Source organism: Symphalangus syndactylus, chromosome 24 (assembly GCF_028878055.3).
Source record: "Symphalangus syndactylus isolate Jambi chromosome 24, NHGRI_mSymSyn1-v2.1_pri, whole genome shotgun sequence".
Classification (NCBI taxonomy): domain Eukaryota; kingdom Metazoa; phylum Chordata; class Mammalia; order Primates; family Hylobatidae; genus Symphalangus; species Symphalangus syndactylus.
In genome coordinates this window covers 22705681-22724282 of record NC_072446.2, presented here as the reverse complement: position 1 = coordinate 22724282, position 18602 = coordinate 22705681, and the positions used below count along the sequence as shown (strand labels likewise).

The 18602-nt window shown below is 43.6% G+C and overlaps 1 protein-coding gene, 1 non-coding gene and 1 pseudogene across 14 annotated transcripts in view; all 3 read left to right on the top strand.

Moving 5' to 3' along the window:
* Nucleotides 1-18602, top strand: part of SLC9A8 (solute carrier family 9 member A8) — a 79262-nt gene that overhangs the window by 14440 nt on the left and 46220 nt on the right. For all 13 annotated transcript variants that reach the window (XR_010119323.1, XR_010119324.1, XR_010119325.1 and 10 more), the window contains exon 4: nucleotides 12626-12684. Coding sequence is in view for 8 of the 13 variants with exons in the window: in XM_055266097.2 (XP_055122072.1) it covers nucleotides 12626-12684 (59 nt within the window). In the remaining 5 variants the exon portion in view is untranslated. The remainder of the gene's footprint in view (nucleotides 1-12625; nucleotides 12685-18602) is intronic.
* LOC129474930 (U7 small nuclear RNA) lies at nucleotides 1192-1253 on the top strand. Its single transcript, XR_008654677.1, has one exon. It is a non-coding gene; the product is annotated as a U7 small nuclear RNA (small nuclear RNA).
* LOC129474623 (cytokine-like nuclear factor N-PAC) lies at nucleotides 2099-5868 on the top strand (annotated as a pseudogene).

The following is an 18602-nucleotide window of genomic DNA, read 5'->3' as shown; positions in this document are numbered from 1 at the left end:
TTATTTTTATCTTGTTTCATTCTCTTCCAGTCCGTGTGTAGACATGTCCGTATGTATTAGATGACTTTATATAGTTTAATTTGAGTTTATATCATTTTTTCTGTTCTTTCCATGTATTAGTTGAGTTCACATATTTATTTATTTATCTTTTTTTTTTCAGACGGAATCTCGTTCTGTCACCCAGGCTGGAGTGCAATGGCATGATCTCGGCGCACTGCAACCTCTGCCTCCTGGGTTCAAGCGATTCTCCTGCCTCAGCCTCCCGAGTAGCTGGGATTATAGGCACATGCCACCATGCCCAGCTAATTTTTGTATTTTTAGTGGAGACAGGGTTTCACCATGTTGGCCAGGCTGGTCTCGAACTCCTGACCTCAAGTGATCTGCCTGCCTCAGCTTCCCAAGGTGCTGGGATTATAGGCATGAGCCACTGTGCTCGGCCCATATTTATTTTTTTGCTGGCTGTGTAATGCTGATTCACGTATATATTTTAGGCTAAAATTTGTAAGGAATGAAAATGAGGCTGAGTGCAGTGGCTTATGCCTGTAATCCCAGCACTTTGGGAGGCTGAGGCGGGCAGATCACCTGAGGTCAAGAGTTCGAGAACAACCTGGCCAACATGGCGAAACCCTGTCTCTACTAAAAATAACAAAAATTAGTCAGGCATGGTGGTGCACGCCTATAGTCCCAGCTATTCAGGAGGATGGGGCAGGAGAATCGCTTGAACCTGGGAGACAGAGGTTGCAGTGAGCTGAGATCGTGCCACTGCATTCCAGCCTGGGCAACAGATAGACTCCATCTCAAAAAAAAAAAAAGGAAAAGAAAAAGAAAACGAAATACTTGTAAGCGTATGGCCAGCATCCTCTGTTGAATAATACCAAAGACAGGAGTTTCCCCCTAACCCCAAAAATCATGCTTTATTTTAGACTGAGAAAAGGCCAGATTAGGGTTATAAGTGGAGGGCTGGAAGTTTGACTTTCAGTTGCCAAAGTTTAGCCTTAATATTGCTGATCATTAGAAAAACTGTGATCTAACTTACAAACTAGATTTGATTGAATCATTGGGTAAATAGAATATACAAAAGTGCTCCCCTGTCATAACTTTTTAAACCATATTTGTGCTACTTAATTCTATTCCTTCTTGTTTTCTACTAAAAGATTTTAATTTTTTTGTTTTTTAAGGATAGCACTTTTGGCCAGTTACAGCTCTTTTAGAATTTGTCTAGCAGGCTTTCCAGTTTTTGTTGGAAAGCCCCCATACCCCCACCAAAAAAAATTGTTTTTGTTTTTGTTTTTGTTTTTTTTTTTTGAGACAGAGTTTCACTTTTGCCGACCAGGCTGGAGTGCAATGGCACGATCTCAGCTCACTGCAACCTCTGTCTCCCGGTTTCAAGTGATTCTCCTGCCTCAGCCTCCCGAGTAGCTGGGATTACAGGTGCCTTCCACCGCGCCCAGCTAATTTTTTGTATTTTTAGTAGAAACAGGGTTTCACCATGTTAGCCAGGCTGGTCTCGAACTCCTGACATCAGGTAATCCGCCTGCCTCGGCCTCCCAGAATGCTGGGATTACAGGCGTGAGCCAATGCAGCCCGCCTAATTTTATATATATATTTTTTTAGTAGAGACGGGGTTTCTTCATGTTGGTCAGGCTGGTCTTGAACTCCCGACCTCAGGTGATCACTGCCTTGGCCTCCCAAAGTGTTGGAATTACAGGCGTGAGCCACCGTGCCTGGCCAAAAAATTGTTTTTAATTAAAAAACAAAGGGGGGGTGCCTGGCACAGTGGCTCATGCCTGTAATCCCAGCACTTTGGGAGGCTGAGGCAGGCAGATCACCTTGACGTCAGGAGTTAGAGACCTGCCTGGACAACATGGCAAAACCCCATCTCTATTAAAAATTAAAAAATTACCCAAGCATGGTGGCATGTACCTGTAATCCCAGCTACTCAGGAGGCTGAGGCAGGAGAATCACTTGAATCTGGTAGACAGAGGTTGCAGTGAGCCAAGATTGTGCCACTGCACTCCAGCCTGGGTGACAGAGTGAGACTCTGTCTCAAATAAATAATAATAATATTAATAATAATGATGTATTAATATATTTTACACATTAGCACAGTGCATGGCACAGTATGGATGTGTGTGTGTGTGTGTGTGTGTATGCATGTATTTCTTTTTAACACAGTGCAAATACATAGGTGTATGTGTATGTGTATATATATATTTTTTGGTTTTTTTTTGAGAGAGAGAGAACTTGTGCTAGGATTCTACACTTTGTAACCTGATTATTAATATATTTGAGGATGTTTTCAGTGGCCCATGCGTCGGGGATGGTTGGGTAGTAAGATGGGGGCTGTGAGTTCGCTGCTCAGCAACGTGATGTGGGAGAAACTTGGCCGGTATCCTCCTTCACCAGGAAAGATCGTTAATCCACCGAAGGACTTGAAGAAACCTCATGGGGATGGGCACGGTGGCTCACGCCTATAATCACAGCACTTTGGGAGGCCAAGGTGGGCAGATCATGAGGTCAGGAGATTTAGAACATCCTGGCTAACATGATGAAACCCTGTCTATACTAAAAATAAAAATAAAAAAAAATTAGCCAGGCGTGGTGGCGGGCGTCTAGTCCCAGCTCCTCGGGAGGCTGAGGCAGGAGAATAGCATGAACCCGGGAGGTGGAGCTTGCAGTGAGCCGAGATCGCACCACTGTGCTCCAGCCTAGGCAACAGAGTGAGACTCCATCTCAAAAAAAAAAAAAGAACCTCCTGGAAAGAAATGTTTCTTTGTGAAATTTTTTTGGAACATAAGATCATGCCTGGATTAAAGTGAAACAGCTGAAGCCATATCATGCTCATAAAGAGGAAATGATAAAGATTAACAAGGGTAAACTATTCCAGCAAGTGGTGGATGCCGCCAAAGAGTTTCTCAGGAGAGCCCAAAGGGAAAGATCAGACATCATCCCACAATTCTGCTGATGACAAGAATCGGCTTAATTCCAGTGAGGAGAGAAGTAGGCCAAACTCAGGTGATGAGAAGTGCAAACAGCCTGTCTGAAGGGAAAGTGAAGAAGATCATGGGAGAAGGAAAGAAGAGGGTGTCTTCGGGCTCTTCAGAGAGAGGCTCCAAATCCCCTCTGAAAAGAATCCAAGAGCAGTCCCCAGAAGCGGGGTCAGCCCCCAAAGGATGAGAAGAATGTCACCATCCCAGAGTCCAGTACCTTGAAGTGGATGATGGCCGGACCAGTGGCCACATTTAAATGGCAGCCGACCAGAAGCGAGCCTGTTAAAGATGCAGATCCTCATTTCCATCATTTCCTGCTAAGCCAAAAGAAGCCATCTCTGTCTGTTACCAGGCAATCACAAAGAAGTTGAAAATATGTGAAGAGGAAACTGGTTCCACCTCCATCCGGGCAGCTGACAGCACAGCTGTGAATGGCAGCATCACAGACAAAAAGATAGGATTTGGGGGCCTTGGTCTCATGAGAAGTGGAATCGTCTCTAACTTGCTAAAAATGGGTCACACAGTGACTGTCTGGAACCGCACTGCCAAGAAATGTGATTTGTTCATCTAGGAGGGGGCCTGCCTGGGAAGAACCCCTGCTGAAGTCCTCTCAACCTGTGACATCACTTTTGCCCGTGTGTTGGATCCCAAGGTGGCCAAGGACCTGGTGCTGGGCCCCAGTGGTATGCTGGAAGGGATTCGCCCTGGGAAGTGCTACGTGGACCTGTCAACAGTGGACGCTGACATAGTCACTGAGCTGGCCCGGGTGATTGCGTCCAGGTCGGGGGATCGCTTTCCAGAAACCCCCATCTCAGGGAATCAACAGCTTTCTAATCATGGGATGTTGGTGATCTTAGCAGCTGGAGACAGGAGCCTATATGAGGACTGCAGCAGCTGCTTCCAGGCAATGGGGAAGACCTCCTTCTTCCTAGGTGAAGTTGGCAACGCAGCCAAGATGATGCTGATCGTGAATATAGTCCAAGGGAGCTTCATGGCCATGATCACCAAGGTGCTGACCCTGGCCTAGGTGACAGATCAGTCGCAGCAGACACTCTTGGAGATCCTCAATCAGGGACAGTTGGCCAGCATCTTCTAGACCAGAAGTGCCAAAATACTCTACAAGGAAACTTTAAGCCTGATTTCTACCTGAAATACATGCAGCAGGATCTCTGCTTAGCCATTGCACTGGGCAATGTGGTCAACCATCTGACTCCCATGGCAGCTGCAGCCAACGAGGTGTACAAAAGAGCCAAGGCACTGGACCAATCCAACAATATGTCCACTGCGTCCCGAGCCTACATACACTAAGCCGTCGGACCCCCCGCCCCCAGCCCTCTAATCTCTTTACTAACCCCCTCTTCCTCACATGGGGTCAGGGGCCTGGGACTTTGCTCTGGACCAGCCCACCTGTCTCCATTTCCTTTTACACAGACTTTGAGACTTGCCATCAGCACAGCACAGCACACAGCAACACCCTTCCTTTGAGGCTGGTATGGTGGGGACGAGTGTCAGCAGGATTGGCTCATGGGAAACCTCTTGAGCTGGGCACTGGCCCCCAGACGGGGAGGTGGCTGTGTGTTCACACCCACACACACACACACACCCACCCACACACTGGCTCTCGCCCCAGGATAGAAGCTGCCCAGAAACAGCTGCCTGGCTTTTTTTCTTCTTCCAAGCTTGTCTTATCTCAAACCCCTTCCAGTCAAGGAACTAGAATCAGCAATGAGAGTTGGAAGCCTTCCCACAGGTACCCCCAGAGCGGAGAGGCTATAGTCATGTCCACATCCCCCACTGAATTCTCTGCAGGGAGAGGCCTTGGGCCCAGATGAGCCAGACCAGACTCCAGACAGAGGGTCCCGTGGGGCCCCCAAACTCAGGTGATGAGCTGAGAAAGAGAAAGATGTTCACGTCTAAGCGTCCAGTGTGCACCCAGCACTCCTTAGACGCCTTTCCAGGGAGTATGGTGAGCATCTGGCCTTCACTGCCTCGAAGTGACGCCCCAGACACCACAGCAGGCGCTTGCCCCGCCCTGGGCTGTTCTAGTATTTGGATTTGCATTCCAGTCCTTGGGAGGGGGTCCTCAGGGTCATTAGTGAGGAGCCAAGAGGAGTGGGGGTTGGGGGACACTCCTTCCTGTTTCTGTTAGGCCACAGACTCTTCACCTGCCTCTGAAGAGCTGCTCTGACCTTGGTCTCCTCCCCGCAGTCCCACATTCTCCAGCCTGCCCTGCCAAGCCCCCTGCATGCCCACTGCTCTCTGTCCTCCCTTCTCCCCGCCTTCCTCTCATGGAGACAGTATTTCTTTCTGTCTGTCTGTCCCTTCTTTGGCCCAGACCCAGCCTGACCAATGATAAGCATTTCTTAGGCTCAGCTCTTGATATGGAAATGAGTGTCTTCACTCCAGCCAGCATCATGGTCTTCGGTGCTTCCGGGCCTGGGGTCTGTCGGGGGTGAAAAGAACTGGGCCTGACCTACCTGAACTGACTGACCCTCTGAGGTGGGTCTGGGACATCCTCGAGGCCCTAGCATTTCTCCTTGGATAGGGGACCAGAGGGCGCTTGGGATGTTGCGTAAGAACAGGAAGTCACCCAAGGGATGTCAATTTCTTATCCCTCTGCATGGGTTGGATTTTCCAAAATCATGATTTGCAGAAGGCCAGCACTTATGGTGGAATGTATATTATAAGGCAGCCACACTGGGGCTGGGTCCCTCCCCTCTCCCCACTCACAGCTTTGGCCCTTTCACAGATTAGAACCTGGGTTAGCGGATTGCAGAAGATGAGGTGGGAGGGCAGAGAAGATGCCTGTCAGGTTTTTAGCACAGTTCATTTCACTGGGATTTTGAAACATTTCTGTTTGAACACAAAGCCTGTTCTAGTCCTGGCAGGACACATTCTGGTGGTGGGGGTGGAGGAAGATGTGGTAATGTAACCGGTTAGTCAGTGTTGTCTTAATATTGTTGACAATTCTGTAAAGTTCCTTTTTATAAATATTTGTTAAGCTGTTTCACCTTTGTTTTGAAATCCTTCCCTTTTTTTTTTGGAGACAGAGTCTCACTTTATCACCCAGGCTGGAGTGCAATGACGTGGTCTCAGCTCACTGCAACCTTCCCCTCCCGGGTCCAAGCGATTCTCCCACCTCAGCCTCCCAAGTATCTGGGACTACAGGCACGTGTCACCACACTCGGCTAATTTTTGTATTTTTAGCAGAGACAGGGCTTCACTGTGTTGGCCAGGCTGGTCTCGAACTCCTGACCTCGTGATCCGCCCGCCTTGGCCTCCCAAAGTGCTGGGATTACAGGTGTGAGCCACCATGCCTAGCCAGTCCTTCCCTTTTAAGTAGAAAATGTGACACTTGTGAAAAAGCTTGTAAGACAGCACTTCCCTTTTTTTTCCCTTTAAACCTTTAAATGACAAATCTAGGTAATTAAAGTTGTGAATTTTTATTTTTGCTTTGTTTTTAATGAACACTTGTCTTTCAGAATAGGATTGTGTGATAATGTCTAAATGGCAAAAACAAAACATAATTTTGCACAATTAACAAAACTACTGCAAGAAAAATAAAACATTTCTTGGTAACAAAAAAATTAATACATTTGAAACATTTTTCATGTAACCTTACTGACCAGGAATACTTATATTTTACAGTCATAATGGTAGCCCTGCAGTGCACTCTAGGATTGAGTGAGCGAGCATTGGCAGTTCATTGTAGTAGTGTAGGCAGCCTGCAGTAGTGCAGTCTCCTGTGTCTTTAGCATGATGAAATGGTAGGATGCACCCGAGCCAGTGGGCCAGCATCCTTGCTGGCCCTAAGCTCTCAGAAAAGCTTCTTAAACTCTCTGAGCTTTCCTGCAGTGTTCTTTTGAGGATTAGAAGTAATTGAAAGTGACAAATCCTGAAAGAAGAAGCTCAACAAATAATCATTAATTGCTCCTGATCCTCTGAATGAATTGAGGGGTGTCCTTAATTAGGTGTATGCCCAAAGATCAACTAGGAGCAAAGGAAAATGTTAGAACTTGTGCTTCTATTTATTTTTAACCTCACTCTTTTACAATTTCTATTTTTTGTGAATATTTTTAAATATAGGCTGGGCGCAGTGGCTCACGCCTGTAATCCCAGCACTTTGGGAGGCTGAGACAGGCGGATCACCTGAGGTTGGGAGTTCAAGACCAGCTTGGCCAACATGGTGAAACCCCGTCTCTGCTAAAAATACAAAAATTAGCCGGGCATGGTGGTGCATGCTTGTAATATTAGCTTGTCTCTCTCTCTCTCTCTCTATATATATACACACACACACACACACACTATATATATATATACACGCTGTATATGCACACTATGTATATGCACTATATATATACACTATATATACACTATATCTATATACACACTATATATATACAGTATATATATATATACACACTATATATATACTATATATAATATCTGGTGGCCAGTTGTGTGATATACGTTCATTTTCTCTGTTGGGGAGATTGATTTGACCTAACTTTGAGCCTCAATCTCAAGAGGTAAAGTAGTAGTTTGCCAATTTAATGCTGCACAAAGGATTATTTAAGTAATAATAACAATAATATCACATTGTATTTTACAAAGCTTCCTAGTACATCATAAAAATAAGACACAGGCTTGGGCAATAGAAAAATTACTGATTTTCCAATGTAACTGCTTCATGTGTGATTATAAACGAGGTAATCATGGCATTAAGGTTTGGTATACATTTAGAAGGAAAAAGAAAGTTGAGGTTTTAGTAAAGCAGAAAAACACTAAGCTTTAAAAATGAAGCCTGAAACCATGGAAAGAGGTTTAACTTCCCTAGTAATCAGGATAATTGCTGAATGCAAATTGAAACAAATACAAATTGAAACATTAAAGTACAATTTCTTGCCCACTATGTTGGCAGAAATGTTAACATCTGATGCTTATCCAGCGCGACTGAGGATGTGGGATGCTTTCTTGTGGAAGTGTAAGTTGGTACAACCACTTTGGAGGGTAATTTGGCAACATTTTCAGAGTTAAAAATGCTCATGCTTTGTAAACCTGCCATTTGTAGTCTCTGAATCTGCCCTAGGGAGATAGTCTTTTTTTTTTTTTTTTTTTTTTTTTTGTGAATGTCTTCCACAGGGAGATACTCTTAACACAGAGTGGCATGTACAAGCATGTTCAATGCGGCACCACTGTTAATAGCAGACAGTTGGAGGTAACCATCAGTGGGGGAATGGTTAAAAAGATTGTGATTTTAGGCCGGGCGCGGTGGCTCACGCTTGTAATCCTAGCACTTTGGGAGGCCGAGGCAGGCGGATCACGAGGTCAGGAGATCGAGACCACGGTGAAACCCCCTCTCTACTAAAACTACAAAAAAAAAAAAAAAATTAGCCGGGCGTGGTGGCGGGCGCCTGTAGTCCCAGCTACTTGGAGAGGCTGAGGCAGGAGAATAGCGTGAACCCAGGAGGCGGAGCTTGCAGTGAGCCGAGATCGCGCCACTGCACTCCAGCCTGGGTGACAGAGCAAGACTCCGTCTCAAAAAAAAAAAAAAAAAAAAAGATTGTGATTTTAAAAAAAAGGTACAATATAATTCACATATCATAAATTTCACCATCTTAAAGTGCACAATTCAGTTTTTTAGTGTATTCACAGAGTTGTACTACCATCACCTCTACCTAATTCCAGAACATTTTCATTACCCCAAAAAGAAACTCATACCCGTTAGCAGTCACTCCCCATTTCCCCATTTCTCCCTTCTCCCATCCCCTGGAAACCACCAGTCTACTTTCTGTCTGTGAATTTGCCTGTCCTGGACATTTCATTTAAGGAAATAGAATCATACAATCTGTGGTGCTTTTTATTTGGCAGCAGCTTTATTGAGATGTACTTCGCATACCACACAATTCACCTTTTTTTTTTTTTTTTTTTTTTTTGAGATGGAGTCTTGCTCTATCACCCAGGCTGGAGTGCAGTGCTACAATCTCAGCTTACGGCAACCTCTGCCTCCTGGGTTCAAGTGATTTTCCTGCCTCAGCCTCCCCAGTAGCTGTAATTACAGGTGCCCGCCACCACGCCCAACTAATTTTTTTGTATTTTTAGTAGAGACGGGGTTTCACTATGTTGACCAGGCTGGTCTTGAACTCCTGACCTTGGCCTCCCAAAGTGCTGGGATTACAGGCATGAGCCACCACGCCCAGCCTTTAAGTGTGCAACAGTTTTTAGTATGTTCAGGAGTTGTGCAGCCATCACCACAGTCAATTTTAGGACATTTTTATCACCTCAAAAAGAAACCCCATGCCCTTTAGCTCTCCTCCCTATCCCTGGGCAACCATTACTGTCCCTGTAGATTTGCCTATTGTGAACATTTCATATAAATGGAATGGTAAAATGTATGGTCTTTTATGTCTGGCTTCTTTCACTTGGTGTATTTTCAAGATTCTTCCATGTTCCGGCAGGTACCAGTACTTCATTCCTTTTCATTGCTGAATAATATTACATTGTATGGATATACCACATTTTGTTTATTCACGTATTAGTTGATGGACATTTGGGTTCTTCCCACTTTTTTTTTTGAAATGGAGACTCACTTTGTCACCCAGGCCGGAGTGCAGTGGCGCAATCTCGGCCTACTGCAACCACCGCCTCCCAGGTTCCAGTGATTCTCCTGCCTCTCCCAAGTAGCTGGGACTGCAGGTGCATACCACCATGCGCAGCTAATTTTTGTATTTTTAGTAGAGATGGGGTTTCACCATGTTGTTCAGGCTGGTCTTGAACTGACCTCAAGCAGTCCACCCACTTGGGCCTCCCAAAGTGCTGGGATTACAGGCGTGAGCCACCACGCCCGGCCTCTTTCCACCCTTTGACTGTTTGAAATACTGCTGTTAGGAACATCTGTGTACAGGTTTTTACATGAACATGTTTTCAGTTTCTTTGAGTAGAATTGCTGGGTCATAAGGTAACTTTCTGAGGAATTGCCAAACTGTTTTCCATGGTGGTTGCCCCATTTTACATTCCCATCAGCAATGTATGCGTGTTCCAATTTCTCTATATCCTTGCCAACACTTATTTCTTATTTTTAAAATTATAACTGTGAAAGGAAGACAAATCTTGGGACCCTAAAATCACTAAGCTAAAGGGAAAAGTCAATCTGGGAGCTGCTTAGGACAAACCTCCCTCCCATTCTATTCCTAAAAAGATAGCGACTAAGATAAAAAAGTTACATACCTCCCCCTCAATTTGTACACAAGAAAATTCCTTGTGGACAAAGGACAGAACTCAAAGTCACCCCTCTGTTCGTTGAGATAGATGCATATCTGATTGCTTCCTTTGGAAAGGCTAATCAGAAACTCAAAAAAATGAAACTGTTTGTCTCTTATTTATCTGTGACCTGGAAGCCCCCTCCCTGCTTCTAGTTGTCCCACCTTTCCAGACCAAACCAATGTACATCTTACATTGTTGATAGATGTCTCATGTCCCCCTAAAATGTATAAAATGAAGCTGTGCCCCGACCACCTTGGGCACATGTCGTCAGGATCTCCTGAGGCTGTGTCATGGGTGGGCATCCTTAACGTTGGCAAAATAAACTTCCTAACTTGACTGAGACTTGTCTCAGATACTCTGGTTTACATAACCATCCTAGTGGGTGTGGAGTGGTATCTCACTGTAGTTTTTATTTGCATTTCCCTAATGATTTATGATGGTGAACATCGTTTCATGTGTTTCTCAGCCATTTGTATATGTTCTTTTCCAAAATATCTATTCAATTTATTTTTTATTATTTTTATTTTTATTTTATTTTATTTTATTTTATTTTATTTTATTTTATTTTATTTTATTTTATTTTGAGATGGAGTCTCACTCTGTCCACCAGGCTGGAGTGCAGTGGCATGATCTCAGCTCACTGCAACCTCTGCCTCCTGGGTTCAAGCGATTCTCATGCCTCAGCCTCCTAACATGCTGGGATTACAGGCGTGAGCCACCACGCCTGGTCGGTTCTGTGTGGCATTTTTACACTGTGCTGCCCAGCTATTAAAAGGAATGAAGCAAATCTATACATAATAATCCCTGACTAGATCTCTAAGACTTAATGTTAAGCAAAATAGCAAGTAGTAGGATGATACATTATACTACCATAAATTTTATATAAATAAATACAGTCAGGTATGCCATGCATACACTTACACACACATACACACACAAACAAACACTCACACCCTGGTACTGTTCAGTTAAATATATATATGTAAGAGGATAGAGAAGGGCCTGATATAATATTTCCCAAACTTTCCAAGATAGTTTGTTACCTTGGGCCAGGAAGAGAGAGAACGAAGATGGAGGTGGAAGTGGGGTATGATCTAAAGGGGCTTTTGTCTCATTTATGACATTTTACATAGTATCCACATACTATTTGGCCAATAAAACATGTAAAAGCTCCTTAAAATGTAATTACAACCTGAAAAAATAAGAACATGGGAGCTGTTGGGGAACTGTAGCAGGAGATGGGTTAGAATCCATGCTCCATGCCCCCGGCAAGGGAATGTGTATTCACTAACTCCTTTTATAGCTCAGCTTTATTTTGTCTTGGGTCCTTTCTCTTTTTCAAAATAATTTTATTATTTTTTAATACTATATAACAATTCAAATAGCATGGAGGTTTATAAAGTGAAAATGAACTTGTCTCCCCTCTTTACCTGAGACTACCCACCCTGAGGTAGTGTTAGTGCATGTCCTTTTCCTGCTCAACTTCTGTGTTCTGGTATTGTCTCCTGCCCACCTAGTAAGCTGTGCTTCCATCCTCTTGTTGATGGCGAAAGCTCCTTCCTCCATGGGAAAGTGAAGTCTTCATTTTGAAGCATCCATGGAATGGCCTGCAGGCTTGCTTTGTGTCACCTCCTACCCGAGATTGTGATAGTAGGTCTGGAGTTCTACTTGGGCGTCTTTATTTTATAAAAGTTCCCATGGTGATTCTGGTGAACCAACAGAGGGTTAAGAGTCATTTATCTAGGGAGTAGCAGAGCAATCATAAATTGTGTCTATGCTGCTTCTTTGAGAATTATTTTTGGTAGCCGCTTTATGAGAGTGATGAGCCTGTCAGCTTTATGGAAACATGCCTGAACTTTTAGATGGTCTGTTTTCTTCCAGGAATTTCACAGAACTTTTACTTTAGGTTATTTTCAGCATTTGTGTTTTTCTAACTAAATATTCAACATGGAACTGCTATTTGAGTCTGAGAAAGTGATCATGGATTCTTTTTTGAAAATGTTGGAAATAAACAGTACACAGCAAACTTAGCTTGTAAACTCTGCCATTTCACATTGAAAATGGGTGGATATAGTAAAAATGACAGGCGGTAAATCTTCACCAGGCAGAGTGTCCTTGGGTCTTGCTTTAAAATACTTTTCCTCCCCCACAGCCTGACTTTTGTATTTCATTTTAGTGTGTTTGCCTGAGATGTGAGTGACAAATTCATGTGATAGATGTCTCATGTCTCCCTAAAATGTACAAAACGGAGCTGTGCCCCAGCCACCTTGGGCACGTGTTGTCAGGACCTCCTGAGGCTGTGTCATGTCTTAAATTTGAGTAATCTTTCTCATATCTTAAATTTATGTTAAAGTTTACATTTTCTCTTGTAGGTATTCTCATGGGAGCAGTTATAAAAATTATAGAGTTTAAAAAACTGGCGAATTGGAAGGTAGGTTTGCCCTTTGGTTGTTCTTAATTTTAGTAACATTGATCATTATACTGGCTTTTTTGTAATTACTTGGCTATCAGTGAAGTTATTTATATTATTATATTATATATCCCATTAATTTTTAATTTTTTTATTAGATACAGGTTGATGCCTTTACATCTGAGTTTTTGCAGAAGCATAAGTCTCATGCTGTTTCAAGTGAACATGGGTGCCAGTGTCATTTTTTATTTGTTATTATACTTGCATTTTTGTAATCCTAGACTAACCTACTTTTTTAAGTAGGAAAATTCTCTAATTAGCATTAAACATTAAATACTGTTTATTGCTCCCAATTCCATTCTGACAACTGAGGATAATAAAACATACTTGTCCAGTACTGTGAGACACAGTACTTTATATATTGTAGCTCATATTATCCTCATGACAGTCATGTGAGGTGGATTGTCTGGGTATTGTAATATCATCACCTCGTTTTTACAGATGAAAAAAGTGACACTCAGGGAGATTGGGATGTATTCAATGTCACAGAGCTAGAAAGAAAGTGGCCGAGTGGAGTCTTGTGTCCAAACCCTCTGGCCTGAATATACAGTGTTTTCTCCACCATACCACCCCATCCTCAGTTTGCTGATATTCGTACCCTTGTGTTAAAGAGGTTATTAGAGTATGAACATCATCCTGGGGTGCAAGTACTCATTGAAACTGGAATTTCAACATAAACTTGAGCATCCATGTTGAGTAGGGCGAGATTAACAAGTATGCTACAAAATTGATTTTGTGGAGGGAAATAAGATTCATTTCAAAATAATAAAGAATTATATGGCTAAAATTGAACACATTTAAGCCCTTCCTACTTTGATGAAGCTCCTAGGTGCTAGGATTAATTGACCCATGAAACTGTAGAGTGTAAAATTAGCAAGACAAACCTTATAGACTAATGTAAAACACAATTTGAAGCTGTTATAAATAGTAGTAATGAAATATTTTATATATTAAATAAATTTTCAAAATGTATATTGAGCTCTGGAGAGTGATAAGACACACCTCTGCTGGGGAGGCCCCACTGGAGCGCATTGCATGTAGGATCTCTGCCTTCCTGCTACTTGATTACATTTAACCACCCAAGAGTGGGTCATGACTGAAGAGCCTTTTTCTACTCCTAGGCTGGATATAGCCTGATGTGTAGATTTTGCCCACTAACCCATTTTGTTTGATCTGATTTAAAAATCATTTGATCAAGGCTGGGCGTTGGTGGCTCATGCCTATAATCCCAGCATTTTGGGAGGCCAAGGTGGGTGGATCACCTGAGCTTAGGAGCTCGAGACCAGCCTGGGCAACATGGTGAAACTCCGTCTCTACAAAAATACAAAAAAAAAAAAAAGGTCAAAATTTGAATTGACTTTAAAACAATTAAAAATTGTTAGATTTTGGGTGGGTGCGGTGGCTCATGCCTGTAATTCCAGAACTTTGAGAGGCCGAGTCGTGTGGATCATCTGAGGTCAGGAGTTTGAGACCAGCCTGGCCAACATGGTGAAACCTCCTCTCTTCTAAAAATACGAAAAATTAGCTGGACATAGTGGCACGCACCTGTAGTCCCAGCTACTTGGGAGGCTGAGGCAGGAGGATCGCTTGAGTCCAGGAGTTTGAGGCTGCAGTGAGTTACAATTGCACCACTGCATTCCAGGCTGGGCAACAGAGCAAGACCCTGTCTCTAAAAAAAAAAAGTTGGGGCAGGCTTCCTGGAGGAGCCTGCATTTGTGGAGAGTCAGAGTGAGAAGCAGGATACCTGCCTGGAAACCAGATGTGCAGGAAGCAGTGGGAAGTCAGAAAAACAAGAGGAGCTGGTGGTTTCTTTCCCTGAAGTTCTGATTCCAAACTGACCTGCTGGGTCTGCCTTCTACCTGTATTATCATGTGCTTAATATTTTTCTATCAACTTGCTTTTTAATTTTATATATATATATATATATATGTATATATAATTTATTTATTTCTTATTTTCTTTGTTTTTGAGACAGAGTCTCGCTTGGTTGTCCGGGCTAGAGTGCAGTGGCACGATCTCGGCTCACTGCAACCTCTGCCTCCTGGGTTCAGGTGATTCTCCTGTCTCAGCCTCCTGAGTAGCTGGGCAGGAGAACAGGCGTGTGCCACCATGCACAGCTAATTTTTGTATTTTTAGTAGAGACAGGGTCTCACCATGTTAGCCAGGCTGGTCTCGAACTCCTGACCTCAAGTAATCCACCTACCTTGTCCTCCCAAAGTGCTGGGAGTACAGGTGTGAGCCACTGCACCTGGGTGTGGCTAATTTTTTTTTTTTTAATTTTTGTAGAGACACGATGTCTCTATGCTACCCAGGCTGTTCTCGAGCTCCTGAGCTCAAGTGATCCTCCCACCTTGGCCTTCCAAAGTGTTAGGATTATAGGACTGAGCCACGTGGCCTATATATTTATTTTCTTATTTTTTTTTTCTTTTTGCCGGGGGGTGGTGGGGAGCAGACAGAGTCTCACTGTGTTACCCAGGCTGGAGTGCAATGGCATGGTCTGAGCTCACTGCAACCTCCACCTCCCAGGTTCAAGCAATTCTCCTGTCTCAGCCTCCTGAGTAGCTAGAATTATAGGTGCCTGCCACCACACCCGGCTAATTTTTAGTAGAGACGGGGTTTCACCAAGTTGGCCAGGCTGGTCTCGAACTCCTGACCTCATGATCCATCCACCTTGGCCTCCCAAAGTGCTGGGATTACAGGCATGAGCCACCGCGCCTGGCCATGTTTGTTTTCAAGGCAACATTACAGTACTATTTCTTTTCTTTTCTTTTTTTTTTTGAGACAGAGTCTCGCTCTGTCGCCCAGGCTGGAGTGCAGTGGTGCAATCTCGGCTCACTGCAAGCTCCGCCTCCCGGGTTCACGCCATTCTCCTGGCTTAGCCTCCCGAGCAGCTGGGACTACAGGCGCCCGCCACCGCGCCCAGCTAATTTTTGTATTTTTTAGTAGAGACAGGGTTTCACTGTGTTAGCCAGGATGGTCTTGATCTCCTGACCTCGTGATCCACCCATCTCGGCCTCCCAAAGTGCTGGGATTACAGGCGTGAGCCACCTCGCCTGGCCTACAGTACTATTTCAATTCAGAAACTAATACTGTTTTGTAAACATGATAAAAATGAAGTAGTACAGATGCCTGCTGAAGCATCAGAGGTCAAGTCTGCTGTCTGTCGAGGGAGATCAGCACGTTGGAGAGAGCTCTTAGAGGCGGTGTTGCCATCCTAAGGTGTCTTGGATTTATTTGGGCCTGACGAAATAATCAAAAGGGGCTGACTCTCTCAATCCATGAGGTCAGTGGTATTTGATACACACTGCTCAAGTGCCACCTAAAATCACCTCAGAGCCTTTCGGGGGAGCCATTGCCAAAAGGAACTATAACACTTATTTCCCTGAAAGGCAGTGTGTTCATAAGGGCTGTAGTAACAAATTACCACAAACTAAGTGGCCTAAAACAACAGAGATTTGTTTTCTCACAATTCTGGAGGCCAGAAGTGAGAAGTCAAGGTATCACAGGACCAGGTTCCCTCCCAAAGACTCTAGAAAAGAATTCTTCATTGCATCTTCCAGCTTCTGGTGGCCCCGGTTTTCCTTGGCTTGTGGCCACATCACTCCTGTCTTTGTCTCTGTGCTCACATGGGCTTCTTCTCCACGTCTCTGTGTGCCTTGTTCTGTCTCTTACAAGTCGATGTTTGCTGCCTTTGGCCTTCCCTTATCCAGTGTAAGGTCATCTAGATCCTTACCTTCATTAGTTCTGCAGAGACCCTATTTCCAAATAAGGTCACACTCTGAGGTTCCTGGTGGACATGAATTGTGGTTGGGGTTGGGGGACACTATATAACCCCACTATAGGTAGATTCTCCTTTTTCCTGGGGTGGGGGGGTAGTTTTGGTACCTCCAAAAGGCTGTATATAGTGGTCCTGCTGCACAGATCCTGAGAACAGGTTGCCTCATAAAACACAGAGCTTGGCTCATTTTTTTTCACACAGTCCCAGTCTGAATCATGAGCTTGTTGTACATGCTGCTGTTTTAAGACTTAATAAGGCATTTCAGAAGTCATCATTTGCTTCTATTTTGAGCCTTTTTTGAATTTCTTTTAGTCTTTATGGTAACAGCTGTACATTTGTAAGAATACATTTAGGCATTCTTTTTTTTTTTTTTTTTTTTTCTTTTTTTTTTTTTTTATTATACTTTAGGGTTTTAGGGTACATGCGCACAATGTGCAGGTTTGTTACATATGTATCCATGTGCCATGTTGTTTTGCTGCACCCATTAACTCGTCATTTAGCATTAGGTGTATCTCCTAATGCTGTCCCTCCCCCCTCCCCCCACCCCACAACAGTCCCCGGAGTGTGATGTTCCCCTTCCTGCGTCCATGAGTTCTCATTGTTCAATTCCCACCTATGAGTGAGAACATGCGGTGTTTGGTTTTTTGTCCTTGCGATAGTTTACTGAGAATGATGTTTTCCAGTTTCATCCATGTCCCTACAAAGGACACGAACTCATCATTTTTTATGGCTGCATAGTATTCCATGGTGTATATGTGCCACATTTTCTTAATCCAGTCTATCGTTGTTGGACATTTGGGTTGGTTCCAACTCTTTGCTATTGTGAATAGTGCCGCAATAAACATACGTGTGCATGTGTCTTTATAGCAGCATGATTTACAGTCCTTTGGGTATATACCCAGTAATGGGATGGCTGGGTCAAATGGTATTTCTAGTTCTAGATCCCTGAGGAATCGCCACACTGACTTCCACAATGGTTGAACTAGTTTACAGTCCCACCAACAGTGTAAAAGTGTTCCTATTTCTCCACATCCTCTCCAGCACCTGTTGTTTCCTGATTTTTTAATGATGGCCATTCTAACTGGTGTGAGATGGTATCTCACTGTGGTTTTGATTTGCATTTCTCTGATGGCCAGTGATGAGGAGCATTTCTTCATGTGCTTTTTGGCTGCATAAATGTCTTCTTTTGAGAAGTGTCTGTTCATGTCCTCTGCCCACTTTTTGATGGGGTTGTTTGTTTTTTTCTTGTAAATTTGTTTGAGTTCGTTGTAGATTCTGGATATTAGCCCTTTGTCAGATGAGTAGGTTGCAAAAATTTTCTCCCATTGTGTAGGTTGTACATTTAGGCATTCTTTGGAATAGGGATTTTGACAAGAAATCAGACTGTCAAAATTGTGACATGGGAAAATATTCATATGAAAAAGGGCCTAATTTTGCATTTTTAAATAGACTGTGTATTACACATAACCATTTTGGGCTTGAGGACCAATATATATTTCCCCAAAATTCTACCAACAACTAGAGAGATATGTTAATAATATAGAAAATGAAATTGTTATTGTTTCATCCCTCCAAAGATGGCTGTATTCTAGAAACACTTTTCATAGTGGCATTTAATAATCAAATCTGGAAGCATGGTGCTATGGTTTGGGCATTTGTCTCCCCAAACCTCATGTTGAAATTTGATTCCCCTGTTGGAAGTGTTTGTTTGGGTCATGGGGGTGGACCCTCATGGCTAGACTGATGCCCTTGCTGGGGGAGGGAGGTGAATGAGTTGTTGCTCTGTTCGTTCCCTATACAGCTGGTTGTTAAAAACAGCCTGATCCCATCCCCGCCCCTCCTTTCTTCCTCTCTTGCCATGGATCTCTGCATACTCTGGCTCCCCTTCTCTTCCCCCATGAGTGGAAGCAGCCTAAGGTTCTTCTCAGATACCCAGTCTTTTCCAGACAGCAGAATCATGAGCCAAATAAATGTTTTTCCTTTGTAAATTACCCAGCCTCAGGTATTCTTTTGTAGCAAGACACACGGTAGGGGGCTGTCTTTGTAGCCAAGTCTCAAGTCCAAAGAGCATCCAGTGTGGACTGTTTTATCACATCAGACT